The sequence below is a fragment of the Leptopilina boulardi genome, unplaced genomic scaffold (assembly GCF_019393585.1).
Source record: "Leptopilina boulardi isolate dan_hultmark-lab unplaced genomic scaffold, ZJU_Lbou_2.1 LbouV2_229, whole genome shotgun sequence".
Taxonomy (NCBI): Eukaryota; Metazoa; Arthropoda; class Insecta; order Hymenoptera; family Figitidae; genus Leptopilina; species Leptopilina boulardi.
The window spans coordinates 1,102,213-1,125,126 of record NW_026137784.1 but is presented as its reverse complement, the minus strand read 5'-3'; the positions used below and the strand labels follow the sequence as shown (position 1 = coordinate 1,125,126).

Genomic DNA, 22,914 nt, shown 5'->3' with positions numbered 1-22,914 from the left:
ATTGGGTTGTCTTCTATGCTTTAGTTTTTTTTTTTTTTTTTTTTTTTCTCTCCTTTGTAACAAATTAATCTCTCAGCGAGCGAGAGTGGCTGCATAATCATCAAAAAAAAAATACTGTTTCAAGGTTTTAAGAAAAAAAAAAAAAAAAAAAAAATTTCTAAATCTTTCCAAAAGAAAAATTACCACACATTCTTTATTTTCGTTAAACGAAAAAATATATATATATATATTGGACGGTAATATTGATAAACTCCGAAAAGTTACTAAATAATATGAATATCATTCATACTCAATTCTACATTAAAAAAAAAATCAATTGAAATGCTTAGATCAACTTCTGGTCCAATTTTCGAAAATCACATAAAAATTTAGAATCGATTCAACAGCCACAACACTCTTTTACGTTATTCTTTTTTTTTCATTCTATTGCGAATGAACCGACTCATTAGGCAAATATACGAGCTTTTTAATACTTGATAGAGGCGTTAAAATCTTATAAATAAAAAAAAAAAAAAGGTGAAATACAAGAAACAGGAAAACAAAAAATATACAAAGAGAAATTAAAATTGATTTCTTTTTTGTTTTTTCTTTTTCTTGAATCTTGTACTTATAAATCTTTTTTTTACCATAATATAAATCTCGCATTTTTCTATCCTTCCTCATTTCCATCTTCGATACCGTTAATCCAAGCATCAGAAAAATTCACCTGGACGATCTCCTTTGGCTCGATAATCCGCAACTCTTATTATTTTTTTTTTTTTTTTTTGTCTTTATTTCCACGACAATTTAATTGGATCGCAGGTACAGTCGGTGCACACAGGAATCGAGATTTCTGGCTCAATTAAGTCGTCCAGAATACGGTCTGTCAGGAATTCGGGGAGGAATAGTGGGTACAGGACGCCTACAAAATAGATAGTATTATAAATTTTTGTAATTGAAAAATTTTTTTTTAATTTTTAAAAAGAAACCACTGTTTTTAAATATTAGAGAAAGAATTTAAAAAAAAAAAAAATTGTCATTCTTTTTTATAAAATAAATTTTATTTTAACTTATATAGTTAAAAAAAAATATTTTTTTTCTCACTATTTTTATAAATTTATATTTTCTCTTTTATTCAGTTTTTTTTTTTTTTTATTTACAAATTATTATTTTTACTTTATTTTTCTTACACTTTTCTAGAATTATTAAACTAATAAATAGTTTAAAAATTTTAATATTAGAAAATTTTAACGTTTTTTTGTGAAAAAGTATTTCTGACAAACCTCGAGTCACAAAGTTTGTGGGAAAAGTAACAAAAAAAAAATTTGATTAATTTTTTTTTTTTTTTTTTTAAAGAAATTATTTTCAAAATAGTGATGAAAAGAAATTTAAATGATTGATGTATGTTAAAAAAAAGCCTGTAAAAAATGATTAATTTTTTTTGAAATTTTCACGTATCCACTTTTTTTTTTAGTTTCAAATGAAAATTATTTTTACTGTCAATTTTGTATTTATTAAAATTTAAACAAAATAAAACGTGAAAATTTCAATTTAATGAAATAATTCATGCATTGTTATTAATTAATGACAACTGAAAGAACAATGATTAGATAAATTATTAAATTATGAAAGAGAAGAACGTCACAACTCTCAAGGGTAAAAATTAATAAAATGATGATGACGGACAAAACTTATTTCACTATATACAAACTTATAATAATAATAAAAAATAATAATTTCACAATCACTGCAAAAATAGGCGTGAAAATAATCTCAGTTGAAAAAAATATTTTTTAATTTAAAAATAAATTTTAAATTAAAAAAAAAAATTCTTAAATGAAATTATTTTCAACACAATGATAAAACAAAACAATAAAAGCAAAGAAAGCAAAGTAAAGCAAGATAAAGAGTAAAGAAGAATTTCTATAGAAACAAAAGCAACGAAACAAAATTTCCCATTTATACAAAAAGTTTAGAAACAGAAAATCTGTTTTTTTGTTGAAAAAATTTGTAAAAAAATCATTTAAAAATTTTCCACGTAGAAAAATACAAATAAAAATTATTCTCTTCACGCTCATAAAACTAAAAATATTATTTCTAGCAAAACAAATCAATTTTCCATAATTATCTAAAAATATAAATATTTTCCAATACTATATCAGAAAAAAGGAATTTTGTCACAGTATAAGAAAATTAAATTCTTCGCGCACAGAAAATAAAAATTCAGGTTTTTTTTTTCGGGGTCGATATCAAATTTTAAAAATAAATTATCAATAAAGAAATGCAGAACGCGGGCACACATTTCGCAACGTCATTTATACATATTTTGAAATTAAATATAATTCGCGTTTAAAAAAGATGACATAGCCATTTCCCGAGTAAAAAGTGATAAAAAAAAAAATGAAAATTCATTTTTTGCGGAAATGCGTGTCTGCAAGTTCAAGCGACAAATGATATTGTACTTTATCGTTATTTCTTATTCATTATATATATAATATCTTCTATAACATGTTATTCCCACACACAGTAAAAAGAAAGTCTTTTAATTTTCTTTTTAGACCTCCAAATTCATTATATTATTTACTTTAATTAATTAAAATATAATTTAATTAATTATAATTCATTAATTTAAAAAAAATAGATATATTAAATTAATTATAATTAATTAAAAAAATTTATTTTCAATTAATTATAATTAATAAAAAAAAAAAGAAAATTCAATTAATTAACTATAATTAATTTTCGAATTTCGTCATATTAATTTTTTTTTTAGAAGAAATTCGATAATTCGGCTTTATAATGAGACTTTCTTTTTACAATGTATTTACACATTTATATTTTTGCAATAAACATTATTTGCATTATGGGTGCGCACGTGTGTGTAGAACTCGCACAAAACATTCACGACCATAAAGTCGTTTTTCACATTAAAACATATTGCCTGCCAAGCAATCATCATTTTTTTTTTTGTTCATCATCCTTTTCTTTTATCTCATTTTTTTTTTTTTAATTAATAATTAAGGTCTATTATAAGTTTGATCCTCGGAACTCTCTTACCATCATAATCTTTTTTTTTTTTTAATGCGAAATCTCTCTGCTTTAATTCTGCACTTTGTCGATTGATCATCACAAATTACAGAATTACAAAGTCTATATATATATATATATATTTATTTTTTTATCGACAAAAATCAAAAAAAAAAATTCTAAAAATGGAAATTCAGTCGCAACGAGCGTTAAAATAAATTTCTTTTCAATAATATTAAAATTTTCCATCTAAATTAAATATTAATAAAAAAAATTTTCAATGATAAATTTAAATATATGCGATTTAAATTTTTAAAATAGTTAAAATTTACTCATTTTTCTTTTATTAATATTGAAAAAAAAAATAGTTTTCGAATTTTTTTAAAAAAAATTGTAATTCTGTTAATGGATCGTGTTTCGAAAATTCACAAAAAAAAAATTATTTTTCCTTTGATTTCGCTCGTTACTTGAAAAAAAAAAAAAAAAATCAGACTGTGCGATACAATTATCTCGTAGACTCATTGATATACAGTCAAAAATTTTTAACAGTCAACGCAAAGCATAGTAAGATATACATTTCTAGAATTTTTCCTAAGTAAGGCTTAAGATGGAAGCATGTCTGCAAATGTGTCCAGTGATTTACTTAAAAACTATTCCATCCTTATAATCTCTTCGATGTTGATCTGTATTTGTTTTTCTATTTATTTGTGAATTGCTTCATTTTAAAAATAGCAAATCTATTTTTTTTCTCTCTGTTATAATTTTTTTTTCCTCTTTTTTTTTCTTTTTTTTTTTTAATTATTCTCCTTTCATTCCATTTTAATTTTCCTTTTCAAATAAGCATGAACATTTTTTTTTTTTTTTTCTTTTTTTTATCATTTTCATCAATACTACTGATCTAAGATTCATCAATACTACGTGTTTTTAGACTTCAACTTTATAATCACTCAATTAATATAATCCACAGAGAAATTAATAAATAATTTTTAATTGAATATCTAATTTTTTTTCCTCTCTTTGAAAAATAGGAAAAAAAAATTTTTTGTTAAGAAAACGTTAATAATTGACTTGCTAGTAATTATATAGAAAAACATTATTATCGGTGAAATAAATCTCACACTTTTTTTTAAAACAATCTGTTTTTTTTTCAATAAAAATATTTCTAAGAAATATTTTTCATTTCTTTACTATTCGAACATTGTTTTTAAAAATTACTTCCAAAAAAAGAATCGAATTATAGCTTTATATAGGAAACATTTAGTGGTTTTTCTTATATATTAATGTTTTTTTTTTTAAACTTTTATATTTTGAAAGAGCAATTTTTGCAAACATTTAATTGGAAAAATGGAGATTCCAATTTTTTTTTTTTATAAAAAAACAAATTAGCTAAAAAATTGTTATCTTCATATATATTTATATGTTTATATATTTATAATGCACTGGTGGATAAAAAATTTCTTTACTAAAATCTTGTGGACTGCATAAAATTGAAGCGAATGAACATAATTTGGTGCTAATTTTTCTGCCTAAATTGATATGCTCTTTTTAGAAACAAGATCCCTGGAAGTCATTCCTCAATTTTTTTGTCCAAGATAATTTTTCTATTTTTTAAAATTATACAATTTTTACTATGGAAGCAAAAAATTTTTTTTTCTTATTCTTTTTAAAGAATATAAAAATTGAAAATTATTGAGACAAATGAAAACTTGGATTAAAAATAAAGGAATGTCTTTTACAACGATTTCTCTAGTATTCAATATACGTCCGTGATAATTATACCCGTTTTTTAATAATAATAATAATAGAAGCTACTTTTTATATCGAAAGAAATGTGTTTTTTTTTGTGTGTGCTAAACAATTCTACGAAACATGGGACACGGATAATAATTTACGAATGAATAATAGATCGACTTATATTCTAATTAATTTTTTCTTAATTCTATGTAAAATTATTTATAGGGCGTTTACAGTGCACTCAACGGCTAGATATACACGTTACACTGTACAATAACATATGTTTTACACAATAATACCACTTGTGGTTGCATACAGTTTTCACCTGCTCAACCCCCTTTTTTTCACATCTCTCTAATCCCCCTATTATTTATAGAGCTTTTATTTATTATATATTATATATATTTATCTATATATAATATATAATATGATCGACAAAACCTAATCTTTTTTTTTATTTCTAAATCAAGCACTTGCAAATTGTCATTGATTGACGCTTTTTTTCTTCATTAATTTTCATTTTTATTTTATAAAACATTTTTTTTTTAAATTAAAAAAATTTAAAAATTAGAAAAAAAAACAACTTTAAGCCCAATAATGAAATCGTCAGTCCTGGAAAGTTGGGACTTTTTTCTTTTAAAATAGTTTTACAAGTTTTGAGATTATTTACAAAGTAAGTTACATTATATATATATATATATATTTGCAAAGAGGAATATATATTTTTTTCGGCCTGCCGATTTTTTTTACAATAGTATCTTTAAAGGACTGACGACTATTAATACGAGTACAAAGTGACGAGCAAGAAAAAAAAAACATTTTCTTTTTTACTTTTATCTATTTTTTTAAAAAGTAAATATTCATGCGTAAGAAAAAAAAGATTGCAAATAATTCAATGGACCATTTTAAAAAAAATGAATATAAATGGACGCTGTTTTTCTTTTTAAATTTCTTATAGTGAAAAATAAAATTTGTATAATGGCACTTCAATTGCGGCCTTGACCTCTTTTTTTTTTTTGTCCATTTTCTGCCAGTCAAAATGTACTCGATTGTAATATATGAACTCGTTCGTTGAGCTCTCGCATCGATCAACACAATCTGCGCAGTGCAAGAACATCATTATATTTCTTATGTACATATATAATAATAATAATAATAATAATAATAATAATAATAATAATAATAATAATAATAATAATCATCATAATAATTAGACACAGGTATTGATTTGAATTCGTGTTAACTGCATTCATGTCTTTCAAAGCTTTTTTTCTATTCTCTCTAAACTTTACAAATTTACAAAAAATAAATTTATCAACAAATATTACTAAATATTGTAAATTTTTTTTTTTTTTAAATTTACAAGATCAATATTTTTTTTCTAATTTTCAAAATAATTTCAACAGAATTTTTTTTGATATGAAGAAGAAAGTTTAGAGAAAATATTTGTTTTTTTTTTGCAACGAGTACATTATTATAATTCTGCAGGTTTCTAAAAGGTGTCTTATTTTTTTTTCTTTTCTTTTCTTTTCTTTGACGAAAATAAAAAAAGGCTCAACAATATACATTTTGTGACAAAGCGGACTCGTTGCAGCAGATTTTAATTTATTATATATATATATACCTTTAATTATTATTTTTTTTTTTTTAACGTCATTTTTATAGGACTAATCAGAAAAAGAGAAAAATTCGCGATTCAGGATTTTCATGCAAAATCCCTTAAGCAATATCTACGCTATATCACATCCTATGTCTGAGCACGGTTTTTTTTTTTTCATTATTTTTTTCCACGTGGATTCAAATTTTTTTTTTTTTGTTTTTGTTTTTATTTTTACCTATGGTGTTTTATACGAGTAATATATTTTTGATAAATATTTATAAGTTCTCAAAGCTATTTTTTATTTTATTGTTTCTTAGGTACAGAGCAGAAAATGCGTGAAATTTTACAGCGGACGATTTGTGATTGTGAAATTTGCAAAAAGATTATTATTTTTAAATTTTCATAAATATTAATCTTTATCTGGAATAAATTTAACCAAAATTATTTTTAGAATTTAATTCCTCAATATTTGAGAAATTATTTAATTGCAAAAATATTAACGATCAAATAAAATTAAAAATTTGTAATTAATTTCTTGAGAATTTTAATTATAGCAAATTTTATTATTTTTTCTTTTTTTAATGACGATTGATAATTATTTTTTTCTAAAATCTTTGAAGCTTCGAAAAATTTAAAAGAACAATTGCCAACAGCATGATATTTTTTTATTTTTCCAATAAAAAATGACGAAGCAAAAATAAAAAAAATGATTTTGTAAAAAATATCAAATGCATGCATTTAATATCAACACCTTATAACAATAATTTAATAAATGCTTTTTTTTTTCTTTTGTGAATAACAACAGGTTTCACATACATACACGCGGACAAAAAAAAAAGAAACATTCGCAATTTTATACAGGAACTATAATTAATTTTGTCATGAATCATTAATCTCAACATTGAACAAGATTTGTTCAAATCTCTGTCTATTTTATAATCTAATTCAATTATTAGATTATTCTAACAATTTTTTTTTTTTACTAAAACAAAATATATTTATAATAAAAATTATTTTCTGATACAAATGTATCGAAATAAAAGAACCAATTTTTCAAAATTGAATTTACAATTAAATTATGTAATTAAATACATAGGGGAATTATTTTGGTAAATTAAAATAAATGCAATAATCATGATATGTATTCAAAAAATCACGAAATCTAAACAATCTAAAAAAAAATGAAATTCTCTAAAAATTCTATATTCTTTTTGGAATGTGTCGAGTTATGGAAAATCTCTAATAGAGTTTTTTTTTCTATATTAAAGAAAAATTGCAAAGGCGGCATTAAAAAATAGAAGAGCTTTTTTTTCGTTAACAATCATGCAAACTTTTTGTTAAGATTCTCGATCGACGACCAATAACCAGGGGGCAAAAATATCCCACTTCAATAAAATTTGAAAATATTTATAAAATTTATTTTTTTCTCATCAAAAAATTTAATTTTACTTAATTTAAAATTTAATTGAAAGAAAAAAATTCAAATATTAATTTTCAATGAATAGCTTCTAAAAAAAAAGCTTGAGAAAAAAATTCGTATTAGAAAATTGATTTAAATTCTATAAATATTTTCACCCATTACCAATAATAATAATTGTAAAGTGAAAGAAAGATTGCGCTACAATTCGAGAGTAATGATTCGATTTTTTTTTATATATTCAAATCAATGTAAAAAAAAGCAATGTGTCTGTGAGACTATTTACTTCATCCTGAAAGCATCCATCAGCTCGTTCACAGCAGCATTCGCAGCAGCCTGGGTAGCAGCTTGCGTTACTCTCTGCTGCAGACCACCCCCGCGACTAAACACATTACGTTTTTTTTTTTTTTTTTACAGAGAGACAATCTTTCTTCATTTTTTTTTCTCTCTACCTCAGAGTATTTAGCAAATCAGAAATTTTTCCCATTTACATTCCTTTTTTATTTTTGCTAAATACTTTGATTATTACAAATCAAGATTTCGAGTTGGATTAATTAAAAAAAAAAAGTTTTTTGATCATCGAATCAAAGAGCCAATTTTAAAACAAGTTTTTTTAAAATTTAAAAAAACATTTTTTCTCATTTCTTTTTGTCAATTAAAAATTTTGAAAACTACATGCAGGCACCGACATTTTTTTTTGTCTCTATGCAAAATCCACCAGAAGAAAAAAATGAAATGGAAATCTAAATTTGCAATATTTGGGAGTATAATACTGAAAAGCCTTATTTAAAAACAAAAAAAGACTAAACACCCTCGATGAATAAACAATTAATGAAACGATAATAATAATACAAAAAAAGAAGTAAATTTTTTTGAAATAGCTAAATTTCATGCTGTTAGTAAGCGTTCACTTCGGCAATATATTCACATATATATTATAATCCTCTTAAAATAGTTTATAATTTTCAATTATATATGTACATAAATATCCTATACAAAGTGTCATCACCCTATGACCGCTAATATACAATTCAACAAAACAATCGTCTTCTATAATATATATTTTTATTTCCACTCTCTATATTTAATTCAAGAGAATCATTTCTAATCTTGTTTAAAACTAATCAATTTTTTTTTTAAATATACACATTTTTTTTTAACCATGAATTCATCAAGAAATTTGGTCGTAGGACTTGCACAAAAATATTTATCCAAACAAACATATTTTAATTATTGAAAATTACGGAGAAAAAAATTGTTTTTTTTCCAAAATAAAAGAAAAAATTAAATATGGAGCCAAAAAATCATTAATAAGAATTTTCATTTTTAAATAATTTTATTAAATAATTATTTTTTTTAGCCGAATTTTCATTTTCCGAAATTGATCGAATTTCATTTTAATCGAATTTTCTCATGTAAAAATTCATTTAAAAAAAAATCCATTAATTTGAAAATTTGTCTAAAAAATAATTATTTTTAATAAAAAAAAAAAAAACTATAAAAATTAATTAATTTATCCACACATTAAATATTTAAAAAAAAAGACTCTGATTAAAATATTAATTAGGAAAAATTTCTAATTTTCCAAACTTTCATCTAGTGATTGGTTATATTATATTTAAAAAAAAAAAATCTCGAATTTTCCTAAACTTCTAATTTATATCTATATTTAATTGTGAGATAAACATGAAGTGCATTGTCCATAAAAAAAAAGAAAACGCGCCACAATTATGAATAAATATTATATGAACGATTTAACAATTATATTGTGATTCTTTTACAGACAATTTTCACAAAAAAAAAAAATTTTTTTGTCGTGCAAATGTACACACACGCAGTATATATATATTTATTTAGATAGGAAAATGCGCTACCGCGAGGAGATTTCTTAGGCCCGTTTTTTTTTTTTTTTTTTAATATATAAACGAGAGGAATTATTACACCTCGATGTTGCACATTTATCCTGAATTATTGACGATTTTTATTAATAACGAGTGAGAACAAAGCTTGTTTTATTATATAAATATATGTGTGAAACGCGATTTTTTTTTTTTAAAAACGAGAAAAATGTTAGTTAATGGATTAAGAGATGCAACAGATATATTATGGAATTAGTAGCAAACAGATGTGTGTTAATGCGAAGACTTATTGTCGGCGCCTGCAATAGAAAGTCGAGTTAGCAATAAAGCCCCGATAACAAAAACATTTATTATATATTGAAACTAAAAATCCAACTCATTATTTTCTTTATAGATCGCGTTCTACTTTTTTCCTCTAGGTCATTTTTTTTTAAATAATTCTAAAATTTAATCCAATTTCAATAAAAAAATAAATAAATTTTCTTCTAAAAAGTAGTATTTACTTTTCTTTTGTATTTTAAGAATTAAAAAAATTGAATATTTAGAAAATCATTCGAATTTTTTTATAAAAAATAATAGAAGAAATTTTAATTGATAACCGTGGAGAGTTAGAAAGACGAGCTTTTCTTTTTTTTGTCTATTTTTGAATAGACTTTTGCGGGAAAGAATATAATAATAAATTGCAAAAAAAAAAAGAAAAAATGTACTCACGATGGTATGAGGGGAGGAGGTAGTCCAGGATTACCTCGTGATGGTGGTGCACCACCAGGTCCGGGTCGATTTGGAATTGCTGGTGCTGGACGACCACCGGCTGGCACTGGAGGCGGTGCTCGTGAACTCGCGGGTGGCGCAGGTTGCGAAACTCCTCGTCTCGGTCCTCCCGGTGAAGGTGGCGATAATCTAAAACGTTTTTTTTTTTCTTTTTCAACCACTTGAAAATATTTTCAAAATATCACTCAAAAATTTCATTTTTTAAAAAAAAATCTTATGTAAAATTAATTCAAAATCTTTAATAAGCAAAAAAATTATTTTTATAATCAAAACAAGGAAACCAAAAAAAAAAAAACAAATATTTAGAAAAGAACAATAATCTTACCCGAGACTATCAATGGCATTCGAGAGTGAATTTGCAAATGCGAACACAGTGTAAATTTGAGGAGAGAAAAAAAGTACAAGTTAGTGAAGAATAAAAAAATAAAAAATGAATTTTTTTTTAAATTTAATCACCTTGGATTTTCACCCGATGCCAACCAATCGTTTTTAACTGGCGGAGGCACTGGTGTTGAAACTGTTGCCATTGAAACATCACCAATAATTCGAAGCGCTTCCTTACAAGCGTGATACATTCGAAGCATTTCCTCTCGTTTTTGTGCCTCTTCCGGCGATTCCTCCATCATCGACGACTAAATAAAAAATTAATTATTTAATTTCTATATTCAAAATTTGAAAAAAAAAAAACAAATCACATTACAAGAAACTTACAGCTAAAGGATAAAGGGAACATTTCGGGAAATTGCCATCATTGGTCTAGGAAATGAAAATAATTTGGATAAAAATTGGAAATTGTAATTTCAAATATAAAAAAAAAAATACCTGATCTCCACTTGCATAGAGATGTGCCAATAATTCTCCATTAATGAAATCCTTTGCATTGTTTATAATTAAATGCATTATTGTTTTTGGAACAAGATCACGCGTTGTTTTTGTCACAATTTTCATATAAGAATCAACTAAATTTCTAATTGTTTCCACCTGACGTTCCAATTGTGGATCCATTGACGATTGAGCTTCCGAGCCACCCTGTATTTAATGAAAAAAAAAAAAAATTTTTATTTATCCATTCAAAATTTAAAAGGGGAACAAAAAAATCACTTTTTTTTAATTCCCAAGCAGTGCAAGAATAAAAAACAATTTTATTTAACAAATATTCGAAAAAAACTTCTCTAAACAAAAAAAAAGTAAAAATTCACATGAGAAGCTTTTTCACGAGTTAAAAATACCTAAGGGCAAATAAACGTGCTATTTCTAATGCAGTGTAATAAAATTTGAAATTTCATTGTAATATTTAAAGGTGTGAATTATTAATAATTGTCTATTATCAGTGCTATTTACAAATAGGCGGTAGGTCAGTACCAAGCGAATAGGAAGGTGTCGAGTGTAGTGTTTTGTAAAATCGGTGAACATGGCATAAATAGAATCTTAAAATTTTGTTCAATTTCATAAAAATGAATTCTTTTTTTTTTCATTTTATTCCAAGATTCTTCACAATTAAAATCGTGACTACCATGTAATTACAAAACTTAATCGCAACAGTACCAACCTCATATCCTTCCTTCAGATGAAACGAGTTACAAAGAAAAAGTAAATATATCGTTAAAAAATTGATAAACAATAAAAATTCCTCATTCTATCATTCAATTTATATATTTCTCATTTTTTTTATTAAAGAGCCTTCACTCGTTTTTAATAAGCGCGAAAAAATTTGGTTAAAACTCACACGATTCAAAAAAGAAAAAAAAACAGTTAATTAAACTCAAAAAATCCCTTTTACTAACTCACCGACTCATCTTTAGCCTAGAATGAAAAGTTGAAAATTTATTCAAAAAGAAAAGAGACAAAAATAAAAAAGAAGGAAATCTAAAATTAAAAAAAGAAAATAATTTTTACTAACCTCGCCTTCACCATTCGCTTGTTCCGTTTGTTTCTCTGGATAAACTCCGGCTCTTAAGAATGATGCTTTCCACGAATCGACATCGTCCTGAGTCTCGCAACTCAATTCCAATTGTTTATAATCCTTGTAAACGTTTCTGCCTTCAGGATTGAAAAGAGCGAATAAATGACGTCGAGACATGAAGCCCTGCTCCAAATCACGAAGTTTCAAACCATCCAGTGGCAACATATATTTCTTTTCTCGTTCCTAAAAAAAAAAAATTAATTAGAATTTTTTCGCATTCAAATTTTTCTTTTTTTTTCAAATTTTTCCCTATATTTTTAATCACCTCTTCATCTTTAAACCATGAGATGCTTTCCGATGTCAGAACGAACCAATAATCTCTTGAGCCACCTTTCATAATGCCTAAATTATGAATGCACATGTATCCTTTTCGAATGACTTGATTGCCCAAAGTATGACGTCCAGCTTTCACTGAATTTTCGGAAGACTGTTGAGCGCTGTAACAAAAAAAATATTAAACTATGAAACACTGGAATGTGGAGCGCAGCAAATGCAAAGCCTAATTTAATCAAGAAAATCACACACAACAAACTATATTCTCCAATTTAAAAAAAAGTTTCCTTTTCTTTTTTGTAATAATTATCCGATTTCATAAATACAAAAACAAAATTAATTTTCAAAACTGCATTATTAAAATTTATGATAAAATTTATTATTTATTTAAATAATATAAAGCATAAAATATTTTTTAACTCAATTTTTTTACATTTGCCTAAAAAAAAACCATTTCAAAATAATTTCAATTGAATCTCCAAATTTTTTGTACAAAAAAAAAAATTTGTTCTCTAATATAAGAGAATTTTTTTTTTTTCAATAATAAATTAAATGAAAATGAATTCGATAGATGCAAAATAAATAATAAAAACTGCAAAATAAGTTCTTTCCAAAATTACACTCTCTCTCTCTCTCTCTCTTTCTCTCTTTTCCAAAAAAGCGTTCTGTGCCAAAAAAAAAGCCAAACGTGATTAGATTCTAAGTAATTTAGAAAAAAAAAACATTTCTAAATTCTTAAAATAAATTTTGTACTAGAGTAAAATTTTGTGTAATGCTGAAAAATTATCCAAAGTTAAACAAATATATATATTTTTTCAAACCGATAAAAATTTAACAAAAAAATATATAATTTAATTATATACAAAAAATTTACAACAAATTCATCGCCTGTTTGGATAATCAAATTCCAAATTTTGTTTCTCACTAAAAAAAAAAGAAAAAATATATATAATTTAGAAAATCTAATAGTGCTTATACTACAGTGAATTATTTTCTTTTTTTTTTTCTCTTTGGGTGGACAAAACGTGCAAAAACGAGAAGAAAATGTCTAAACATGCCCCAAAGAATGACAAAAATAAAATAAATTTTGAAAAAAAAAAAAACTCGGGAAAAATTTTGCTAATACACATTGAATTGAAATAAACAAAATTTATTCGCACATGCAGTAATTTTAAAATGAAACGTTATCGATAAATATAAGCTTGCGAAAACATCAATCGTGCTTTATTTTTTTTTATTTATTTTTTTTTTTTTTAACGGAGCTAACGATAAAAATTGACCAATTTTTTTCCGTTGACATAGTGCACATACAATTTTTTTTACAAAAAAAGAAATTATTTACAATATTCACGATAAAATGAATCATTTTCATTAAAACTAATTTTTTTTTTTTTCTAAAAATGAAATTTTAACTACGCATTAAAAAAATATTCAATTGAGTATTTTATTAAATTAAAATTTATTAACACATCAAGTTAAGAAAAATATAAATAAATTTCAAATCCTAATTATTAATGAATATAATTAAGATTTGAAATTGAAATTATTTCTGATTCAAATTAAACAAAATCAACATTTATTGGAAAAAAAAAAATGTTAAAACATTAGTTTGAAAAAAAACAAACCATACAGTTTTCAAAATTATTGCATATGAGATTCTACAAAAAAAAACATTGAGATGTTAATTTCGTCAAATTTTAGTGTCGCTTGGATAAAAAAAAAGGTTTGCAAAATGAGAAGACAAAAGTTTTAATTTAAAAAAAAAAAAACAATCTTTAAAAGCAAATATAGGAGATAAAACTTTTTTTGAACAAGACTATATATATATAAAATATAGAATGAAGAAATAGTAGCGGAAAAGGAGGAAAATAGAATGTGGTGGAGTTTCTTGATTGCGTGTTAATTGTCTTACCTTGAATTATACATACTGGCTGCCGCGCTGCCGGTGTAATTAAATAATTGGTTTTATTTGTAACGTGAAATACAGTCAATGCACGTAAGAACATACGTCGGAAATAAGATATGACAAGATTTTCATCTTTTTTTTTTTTTCTTTTTGGGCAAAACGTAAAATAAAAAATTATTCCAGGGGAGAGAATTTATTTTAAAATAAAATTAATTCTTTTTAATCATAATTTTAAAATATTTGTATTTTTAATTGAAATTTTCAAATTTTTGTTTTTTTACCTTTTGCCCATATTGATAAATTACGAAAATCAGTGTGTAAGTCAATTCTCCTAACTTGATAGCGAATTCGAAATTATTTCAAATAAATAATATTTGCAATTTTTTTTTTTTTTTGAAATTTAGATTAAATTTTAATATTTTTAATTGAATATTCGAAAAAAATAGAATTTTTCTTTTATGAATTCGCTAAAAGTATTTGAAAAACTTCTACGCAAACCGATTGATAAAGTATTATTTTACTCGTATTTAAAAATAAAAATCAAATTATTTCACATATATAAAAAAAAAAAAATATTTTACTAATGTTTCTCTTAAATTTTTTAGTTCAAAATTAAATATAAAATAGTAGATAATTCTTTATCAATCAGTTATTTAAAAAAAGAAAAATTAAATGAACGAATTTAGAATAATGAAGTTCTGCAAAATATTAGGAGAATGAGTTACAAAAAATATGAAATATGTACATAATGTAAATTTCTATTTTCTATATAAAAAAAAGAAAAAAAAAATATTAAATCGATTCGTTTTTTTGTATGCACAATGTCATACGGCTATTTAATTGTACGTATATTTATATAGCGTACAAAATGACATTATTTGAAACAAGATTTTTTTTTTTTCAATCAACAAGGAAATATTGTGCCTTTACATTTTGGATGAACTATATAGAGAAAGAAAAATGAGAAAAAGCGACGAAGCCCAAGATTACTAAAAAAGTTTTAACCTGCACGGGACATGCACTGGCTCAGAAAATTATTATAGGAATCATAACTGTGCCTAAGATATAAGCATATTTATATATATGTATATAGAACTGGGGACTATAGTAGCGATATATATATATTTATATAATATATAGATTTTATTTTCAAATATATAAATTATAAAACAAATAATTTCCCCTCAGAAGAAAGCAAAATTATGACTTGATTCTTTTTTTTTCGATTGAGAAAGGTGATTGCGGAAAAAATTGTGAAACAATACGACCATGCAGTGCATCGTGTAGGTGCTGAAAACCTACGGGGTGAAAAACTAATTCAGAAAATTAAAATGTGCAGTGAAAAAACTTGACACTTTTCAAATGATGGAAAATTTACTATTTTTATCGCTTTGCACTTATTAAAAGCTTGTCTAGCAAATATAACAAGGACTTATATTACAAAAAAAATTTTTTTTCTCTTTTCTAAACTCTCGTTTCCAATTTTCTCAAATATAAAATTAATAAAAGCAACAAAAAAAAAAATAATACATAAATTATAATTAATTTCTACTAAATTTTCTCAAAAAAAAGGAAATTGCATTTTTTATTTTGCAAAAAATAAATTAAATTCTACCTTTTTGTCGTTTCTATTTCTATTTCATTAATAAAAAGTAAAATTATTTTCTTCTAAAATATTATAATAGAATGTGCCTAAAAAGGAGTGCTTGCTAAAATAATATTGCGCGATTTTAGAAAACTTGGTGTGAGGGTTTTTTTTTTCTCCTTTAAATTTTGTTTCTGATTTCTTTTTTTTTAAAAGACAACCACTTACTTGGCAAATCCAATGAAGTCTTCGTGATTTGTGTTCATGTAAGCGAGTTCACAATCAACTAAAAGAATCAAATGCTCTTTGCACATTTGCTCGCGTTGCCTCACATGCGTTGTGATAATTCTCTCCGTCTCTTCTCTTAATCTAGGATAACGTGACATCTGTAAAATGAAAAAAAAAAATCCAAATCAAAAATAAAAAAACTGTTTGCCAAAAAAAATATACTTTAAAAAAGAAATTAATTTTCTAAAAAAATTAGAATTAAGAAAATGAATACATTAAAAAAATTGATTTTGAAAAGCTTACCCGATCTGTACAAATGCGTACAACATTGCTAAGTTCTTGCACGACTAGATCCACACATTTAAGACTTGGCTCTTTGAGCCTATTTATTTGTTTTTTAACTATAGCTTCAAAAGCCATGTCGGGAGTGAAGAGCCCAACTCTGATACCTGAAATAAATTTATATTTTCTTAATAATAATAAATAAAAAAAAAAAAAACTATTTTAATTTAAATAAATAATAATACTGAAATATTAATATAATATTAAATACCATGAATATTTCTAATAGCAAAAGCAATTTCTCTTCGTAATTCCTTCTCATCGAATTCCATTTTGACAATTTCAAATGGAAAACGTTCATGGAATAATCGGTTGATTTTTGCACCACCGCTAAGTTCCATTGTGTTGATTTGCGCGGAACCGGAACCCTCGATAGTCCTCTCGAAATCCGATTGCAATGATTGTATCATCCTATTGAAAAATTAAAAGGAAAATTATTTTTTTTCGAAAAAATATTTGCATAATCATTTTTTTCAATAATAATAATAATAATAATCATGGGCAGAAGGGCCTTGAATTAATATTTGGCTGCATTCTTAATGAACAAAAAAAAAAGACAAAAACAGAAAATTATTGTTAGTATTTCAATCAAATCGAAAAACAGGGATTCAAACATAAAATACTTTTTATTATTAATTTATTTTTCAATTATTTTTAGAAAACGATAATTTCTTCAAAAAAACATGCAGGGGACAAACAAATTAGTAGAATAAAAATCTCTAACAATGTAAAGTACCTACAGTAATAATTGAATAGATCTGAAAAATAAAAGAAAAAATTTTCTCAAATTTCAGGACCCTCCACACCCAAGAGAAAAACGAATCTTTATAAATTAATATTAAATTTTGATTCAACTAGTTATTAATTAATAATTACAAAAAACGGGGAAATATTATTTTTCTTTTTTTTAAATATAGAAAAAAAAGACTTACTGCAACATAGCTTTCGTCTTGATTGAAGGATCATCAGGCCTAAAGTGTTTGTATTGTTCCACATCTTTTTCCAAAGTTAACATTTGTTTTTGCAGTCTGTCCCTTAGAGCAGGAAGTGTGTCTCTAATATGATTTGTCAATTGTTGATTTAAAACACGTTGTAAATAAGGAGTTCCTAATCTGTCAGCTAAATGTCGATATGAAGGATGACTAAAAATAAATTCAAATTATTAATTTAAAAATCTATTTTTTATATTATAAAGAGTTTTCTTTTTTTTTTTTTTAAATTTACCTAATGAAGAATTTTCGTTCAGCTGCCAATGCGGCTTTAATATCCTTACGTCCCTCAATGTCTTTTTGACTTCTATTCACTACTCCAATATAACCTCTACGTAAAGGAAGTAATTTATTTTCCAAAATATCCCTAGCATCGGTGCCATCGTCCATAAGATCTAATTTTGTAATAACACCAATAGTACGAACACCTGAAAATAATTAAATGAATAATTTGAAATTTTTACTAAAAAGAAAAACAATTTTTCCTCCAATTAATTATACCTGGTGCATCAACTTCCTTGGCAAGTTTTAGGGCATCACTATTTGCTAAATCAGTATTTGCTGGCGTAACTGCTAATATAAGACAATTTTCACGCTTAATAAATTGAAATATCATTCCTTTGATTTGTGCTTCAATATCCGCTGGTTGATCTCCGATTGGTACTTTTGTCAGACCAGGCAAGTCAATGAGGGTCAAGTTAAGAACTAGAAATGAAAATTAATCAATTGTCAATTAATTAATCTCTTTTGAAAATTTCTCAATTTCTTAAATCATTATATTATTAAAAATTTATATTTTTTAGTAAATATTTATAATAACAATAATTTTTTTTTACTACGAATGAAATTACAAATTAAATATTAAAAAAAAAAAAATCACGCTCACCATTAGGAGAATAAACTCTCAAGTTAATAGGAACATTTGAAATTCCTTTATTGCCACCAGTAATTCTGTCAGTTTCCCCTTCAATCTCTCGACGAATTTCATCGAAATCCACAAATTTCTTTCCTTTACAATGTAGAAATTCTCCATATTCTGCAAAAAAAAAAAATAAAAAAATTACCAAATATTAATTATAACAATAAAAATCGATAATATCAATTTGAAAATAATTCACATTCCTATGTAAAAAAAAAAGAACATTTCTATTTCAATTGTAGTGTCAATGCACCCAATTTCCTACTTTATTATCATGTAAAACTCACAGGAAGCTTGACAACTTCAATGACCGTCAGTGGAAAAATAGACATTGATTCTGGCAAATTACTTTACGCTTTATAACGCGTGAAGTCAATTTTTCCTAAGACTCGAATTTTAGTCAATTTTCCCCCTTAATTATATTTTTAATAACAATAATTCAGATAGTAAATAATTTCATTAAATATTACATTTTAAAAACGTTTGTAAAACAAAAATTTTTTAAATATATTTACTAGTAAGAATTCCTTTTTTAAAATAACTTTTATCAAATTCGATAATTATTATTTAGAAATAATTTCAAATCGGAAAGTCCAAATGAAAATTCTTCCACGTCGATTAATTTACTAATGGAAAATTTTTGGTATCAAAAAAAAAATTTTTTTCTAAACTTTTGAAATAAAGAAGAAAAATTTTCTAATGATAAAAATAATTTTGAATTTTTAATTTATTCATTACCAAAGTGAATATAAAAAAATTACAATATTTAAGGAAAATTGAAATCAATTGTTAATAATTTTTCTTTCACAATTTTTTTTTTTTTTTTGTAAAACTTTTCAATTATTGCAATCGGATCAATTTTAGAATCAACAGGAAATAAATTCCACGCGAAATTGAAGGGCATGGGTTAATAGCTGACAATAGTAAGTGCAGTACGATGATAAAATATTTCATTCGCTGACAGGTCAATGGGTTAACAGTGTTCATTATATATATATATATATATAGTATTAGTGCTTCAATGGCGCAACATCGTGTCACTTACCTGATGCACTTGGTGGGTTTCCAAGAAAAATAGTTGTTAAACAACGAATTATTGAATTTACATATTTAACCCATTACCCCTTATGAAAATTAATTAGATTTAAAAAACTATTTGCAAAAATAAAATTATAAAATAAATAAAACTCAAAATTAAAAAATTAGAAATAATTTTTCTTTTACTCGCAGAGAGACGAAATATTTTATTTTCAAGTAAATTAATTAAATTTTAAAAAAGGGAAAAATTAATTTTAAATTGTTAATTTACATACAAAATATAAAAAAAAAAATTTCTCATTGGAAGAATTTTTCTATTTAGTTTTTAATTTTTCTTTCATTCTGTAAATATATTTTCGAGAGAATAAAATGTAAAGAAATTCACGAGTTTCATCGATTATAGAAGCGAACGAAATTGAAAAAGACAAATATGAGATATTTTTCTTTTTTTTTTTTTTATTCTAAAGTGCTGATTCACACGCTCACTCGGTAGCAAGTATCTCGAATTAACACTCCCTTTTTTTCAAATAAAGTTCCTCAATTGCTATTAATGTAAGCTCAACATACGTTATATATGCTATGTATTTAACTCCCCCATATAAGCGCAAATAATTAATGATGTCAATTTTTTTGAAAAGAATTGCCACAAGGTAGATAAAAACTAATTATCCCCTTTCTTTGTCCAACTGAATTGTTTAGCGTCATTGCGTTAATTTATTATTATCTCCCTCGTTAATCGATTTTTCACGTATCAAATAATTTCAATATAGAAAAACAAAAACAATATTATAATATAATTTTCAACTTTGTGCTTAATTAAATATTAAAAAATAATATACGGGAACATTAAACTTTTAAAGTCAATGAATTTTTTTTTGTGCACGAGAACGTTAAAACAAGTATTATTTTACAGATAAAATCTAGATAAAGTCATTTAGATAAGACTTACTGAAATTTGGTCTCTTTTTTAAAAAAAGAAACTATTAAATAAAAATTATTTAAATCAGACTGATTGAATAATTCTAAATTAAGAATTGATTTTTATAATTTGACAACAAAAATTACATTTAAAAACAAAAAAAATTTCTTTTCATTTAAAAAAAAGGCAATTTCTTATTTAAAAAACGTAATTTAAAAAAAAAAATGTAATTTTTCTTCATCAAAAACAATGACTAACATATTTCTATGAATTGTGTCTAAAAAAAAAAAATATATCTTATCCGACGATAAGATAATTTCACCGAGGATTTTAAAAGCCCTTTTTGTTTAAATTAAACAATATCTACAAACAGAATAACAATTAAATTCATCTAAAAATATGATAATAAATATTTTTAAAAAATTTACCAGTGTGACTGTTGATCAATTGTAAAATAAGTGGCCTTCTAGTTACGATTCCTGAACCTCTTGGCAGAAAGTCCCTGAAAAAAAATTAAATAATGTAAAATTCAAATTCATTTCTTCTTTAATATCTAACTAAATTAAATAAATAATCAATTGTCAAAATTAAATTAATTATTATCAATTATATAATTAAATTCATCTTCAAGAAAAGCAGTTTAAAATTTTTAGAATTTTTTTCTCATCAAAATTAAAATCAGTCTTTCAAAAAGATAATTATTAGATAAAAAGGCACGTGCGATCATCCATTGTTTTTTTTCAGTTACATAAAAATTATTACAGTCCTTTATTAACTCTCTATTGTCATGCATCAACTATCACAGTTTGCTTTGAATAATTCTTCTTGATAACTCTCAATAAGATCAAATCTCAAAATTTTAAATCAATTTCTCTAAGAAATTATTTTAAGCAATCAAAATTGATTAAAAAAAAAATTATAAATAATTTTAAGAAAATGACATTAAAAAGAAAACAAACTAAAATATGCTTGTGTTTAAAATGAAAAAAAATTTTATTTAAACAACAATCTTCAAGAATGCGACAGAAGGAACGAGAATTGTTTTCATTCAAAATAAAATTCCCAATGAAATTTTGCCAAATATGTTATAGCAAAAAACTTAATGTTTTTCTTTTATAAAAATGTTTAAGAATCAAATAGATTTCTTTCTCTTAAATTGAGTTAATTAAATCAGAAAAAAAAATTGAAAGTGAATCATTTATAAAGCACTTCAATCAAGAAATGAAAGTGTTTACATGAAAATAATTTATTTGAAAAAAATCTAATTTAAAAAAAGAAAAATGATATCCAATTGTTTGTTTTACTTTTAATTATAAAATATATATATAAACAAGTAATTAAAACGTAAGAAAATTTTTTTCAGAATAAAAGTAATTTTATAAGGCGGTTGACCCAATTACTGACCTCACTGAAAAAGAAAGACAAACTCAAGTATTCGATATCAATTAATCTAGAAATCTAAATTTCTTATCAAACATTTAAATGAATAGTAACTCCATAAAGAAATTGGAGGTTAAATTTTTAACAAATTTTCAAGAATCAAAGGGCAAATATGAACAGCGTGACAAGATAACCATATCGCAAATAATTGACAGTCAACTGGGTGTTGACTCATCAACGATTACTATAATTAATATCGTCATTATTATCATCATCATCATCATCGACCTGCAAACGATTTTTCTGGCACGGCCTTCGAACGTCCATCTGTCTTGTTGTCTGTTCAAAGATGCGTGCGTTTAAAAAGATCGTTGCGCGGTCAGCGACGTAACTGTCAAAGAATTGCCTTTAGTGGGCGTCGTCTTCAGGACGAAAACCTTTTGCAAAGTCATTTAAATAACCTATAAAAAAAAAACCCTACACAAAAAATACACAAAGGATCCGCCCCGTTCAAAAATTATTTATCGCCAAAGTAGAAAGCGCTATAAAAATTTTAACAAAAAAAAAAAAAAAACAACCTTTTGTACTTACTTTCCAACAAAGTTCTCCAGGACGGAACTTTTGCCCGCACTTTGACCTCCAACGACCGCAATTTGCGGCAGGTCCAATTGCATTGTAACACCAAGTTGCGTGAATGCATCCTGGAGTTTATTCACAATTGGAATCAATTGCTCCATACCCACGTTACCTGCCATTTTTGTAAACTTTTTACACAGCCAATTGGCCGATCACACACGCACCAGGAACACGATCACTGTCGGAATTTTTATATCAACTGCGTTCCGCAGGCGACGTTGAATTGCCACCACCTTCTGCCCGTTTTTTGGTGTCGTCGGGTAGGGGGTAGAGATCCTATTCGTGCACTGCGCGAATACCAGCAAAATGGCCGTTTCGCGAATGATATTTCTCACCGCATTATTATTTT

The 22,914-nt window shown here is 24.8% G+C and overlaps 2 protein-coding genes across 5 annotated transcripts in view; one reads left to right on the top strand and one right to left on the bottom strand.

Moving 5' to 3' along the window:
- Positions 1 to 19: 19 nt before the first annotated feature.
- Positions 20 to 22,684, bottom strand: LOC127280011 (dynamin). Of its 4 annotated transcripts, XM_051302700.1 has the most exons (17): positions 22,521 to 22,684; positions 20,978 to 21,051; positions 18,560 to 18,709; positions 18,175 to 18,378; positions 17,909 to 18,101; positions 17,617 to 17,826; positions 16,896 to 17,095; positions 16,646 to 16,791; positions 16,343 to 16,500; positions 14,536 to 14,562; positions 12,616 to 12,787; positions 12,288 to 12,533; positions 11,210 to 11,416; positions 10,844 to 11,019; positions 10,328 to 10,516; positions 8,044 to 8,139; positions 20 to 901 (listed from the first exon to the last, which is right to left on the bottom strand). In XM_051302700.1, exons 1-17 carry the CDS (start codon positions 22,682 to 22,684, stop codon positions 838 to 840), a joined length of 2,676 nt encoding a protein of 891 aa, XP_051158657.1. In that variant the 3' UTR covers positions 20 to 837. The 4 variants fall into 4 exon arrangements, with proteins under 4 accessions (XP_051158657.1, XP_051158659.1, XP_051158658.1 ...); XM_051302702.1 differs by lacking the exon at positions 8,044 to 8,139; XM_051302701.1 differs by lacking the exon at positions 14,536 to 14,562.
- Positions 9,230 to 22,914, top strand: part of LOC127280021 (glyoxylate reductase/hydroxypyruvate reductase-like) — a 28,429-nt gene continuing 14,744 nt past the window's right edge. The window contains exon 1 of the mRNA XM_051302730.1: positions 9,230 to 9,250. The gene's annotated coding sequence lies outside the window, so the exon portion shown is untranslated. The remainder of the gene's footprint in view (positions 9,251 to 22,914) is intronic.

Coding starts and splice junctions, on each gene's coding strand:
- LOC127280011 (XM_051302700.1), bottom strand. CDS start 22,684: ATGGCAGGTAACGTGGGTATGGAGCAATTGATTCCAATTGTGAATAAA. Junction 21,052..22,520: donor CTGGAGAACTTTGTTGGAAA/GTAAGTACAAAA, acceptor ATTTTTTTTCAG/GGACTTTCTGCCAAGAGGTT. Junction 16,792..16,895: donor TGCTATTAGAAATATTCATG/GTATTTAATATT, acceptor AATTTATTTCAG/GTATCAGAGTTGGGCTCTTC.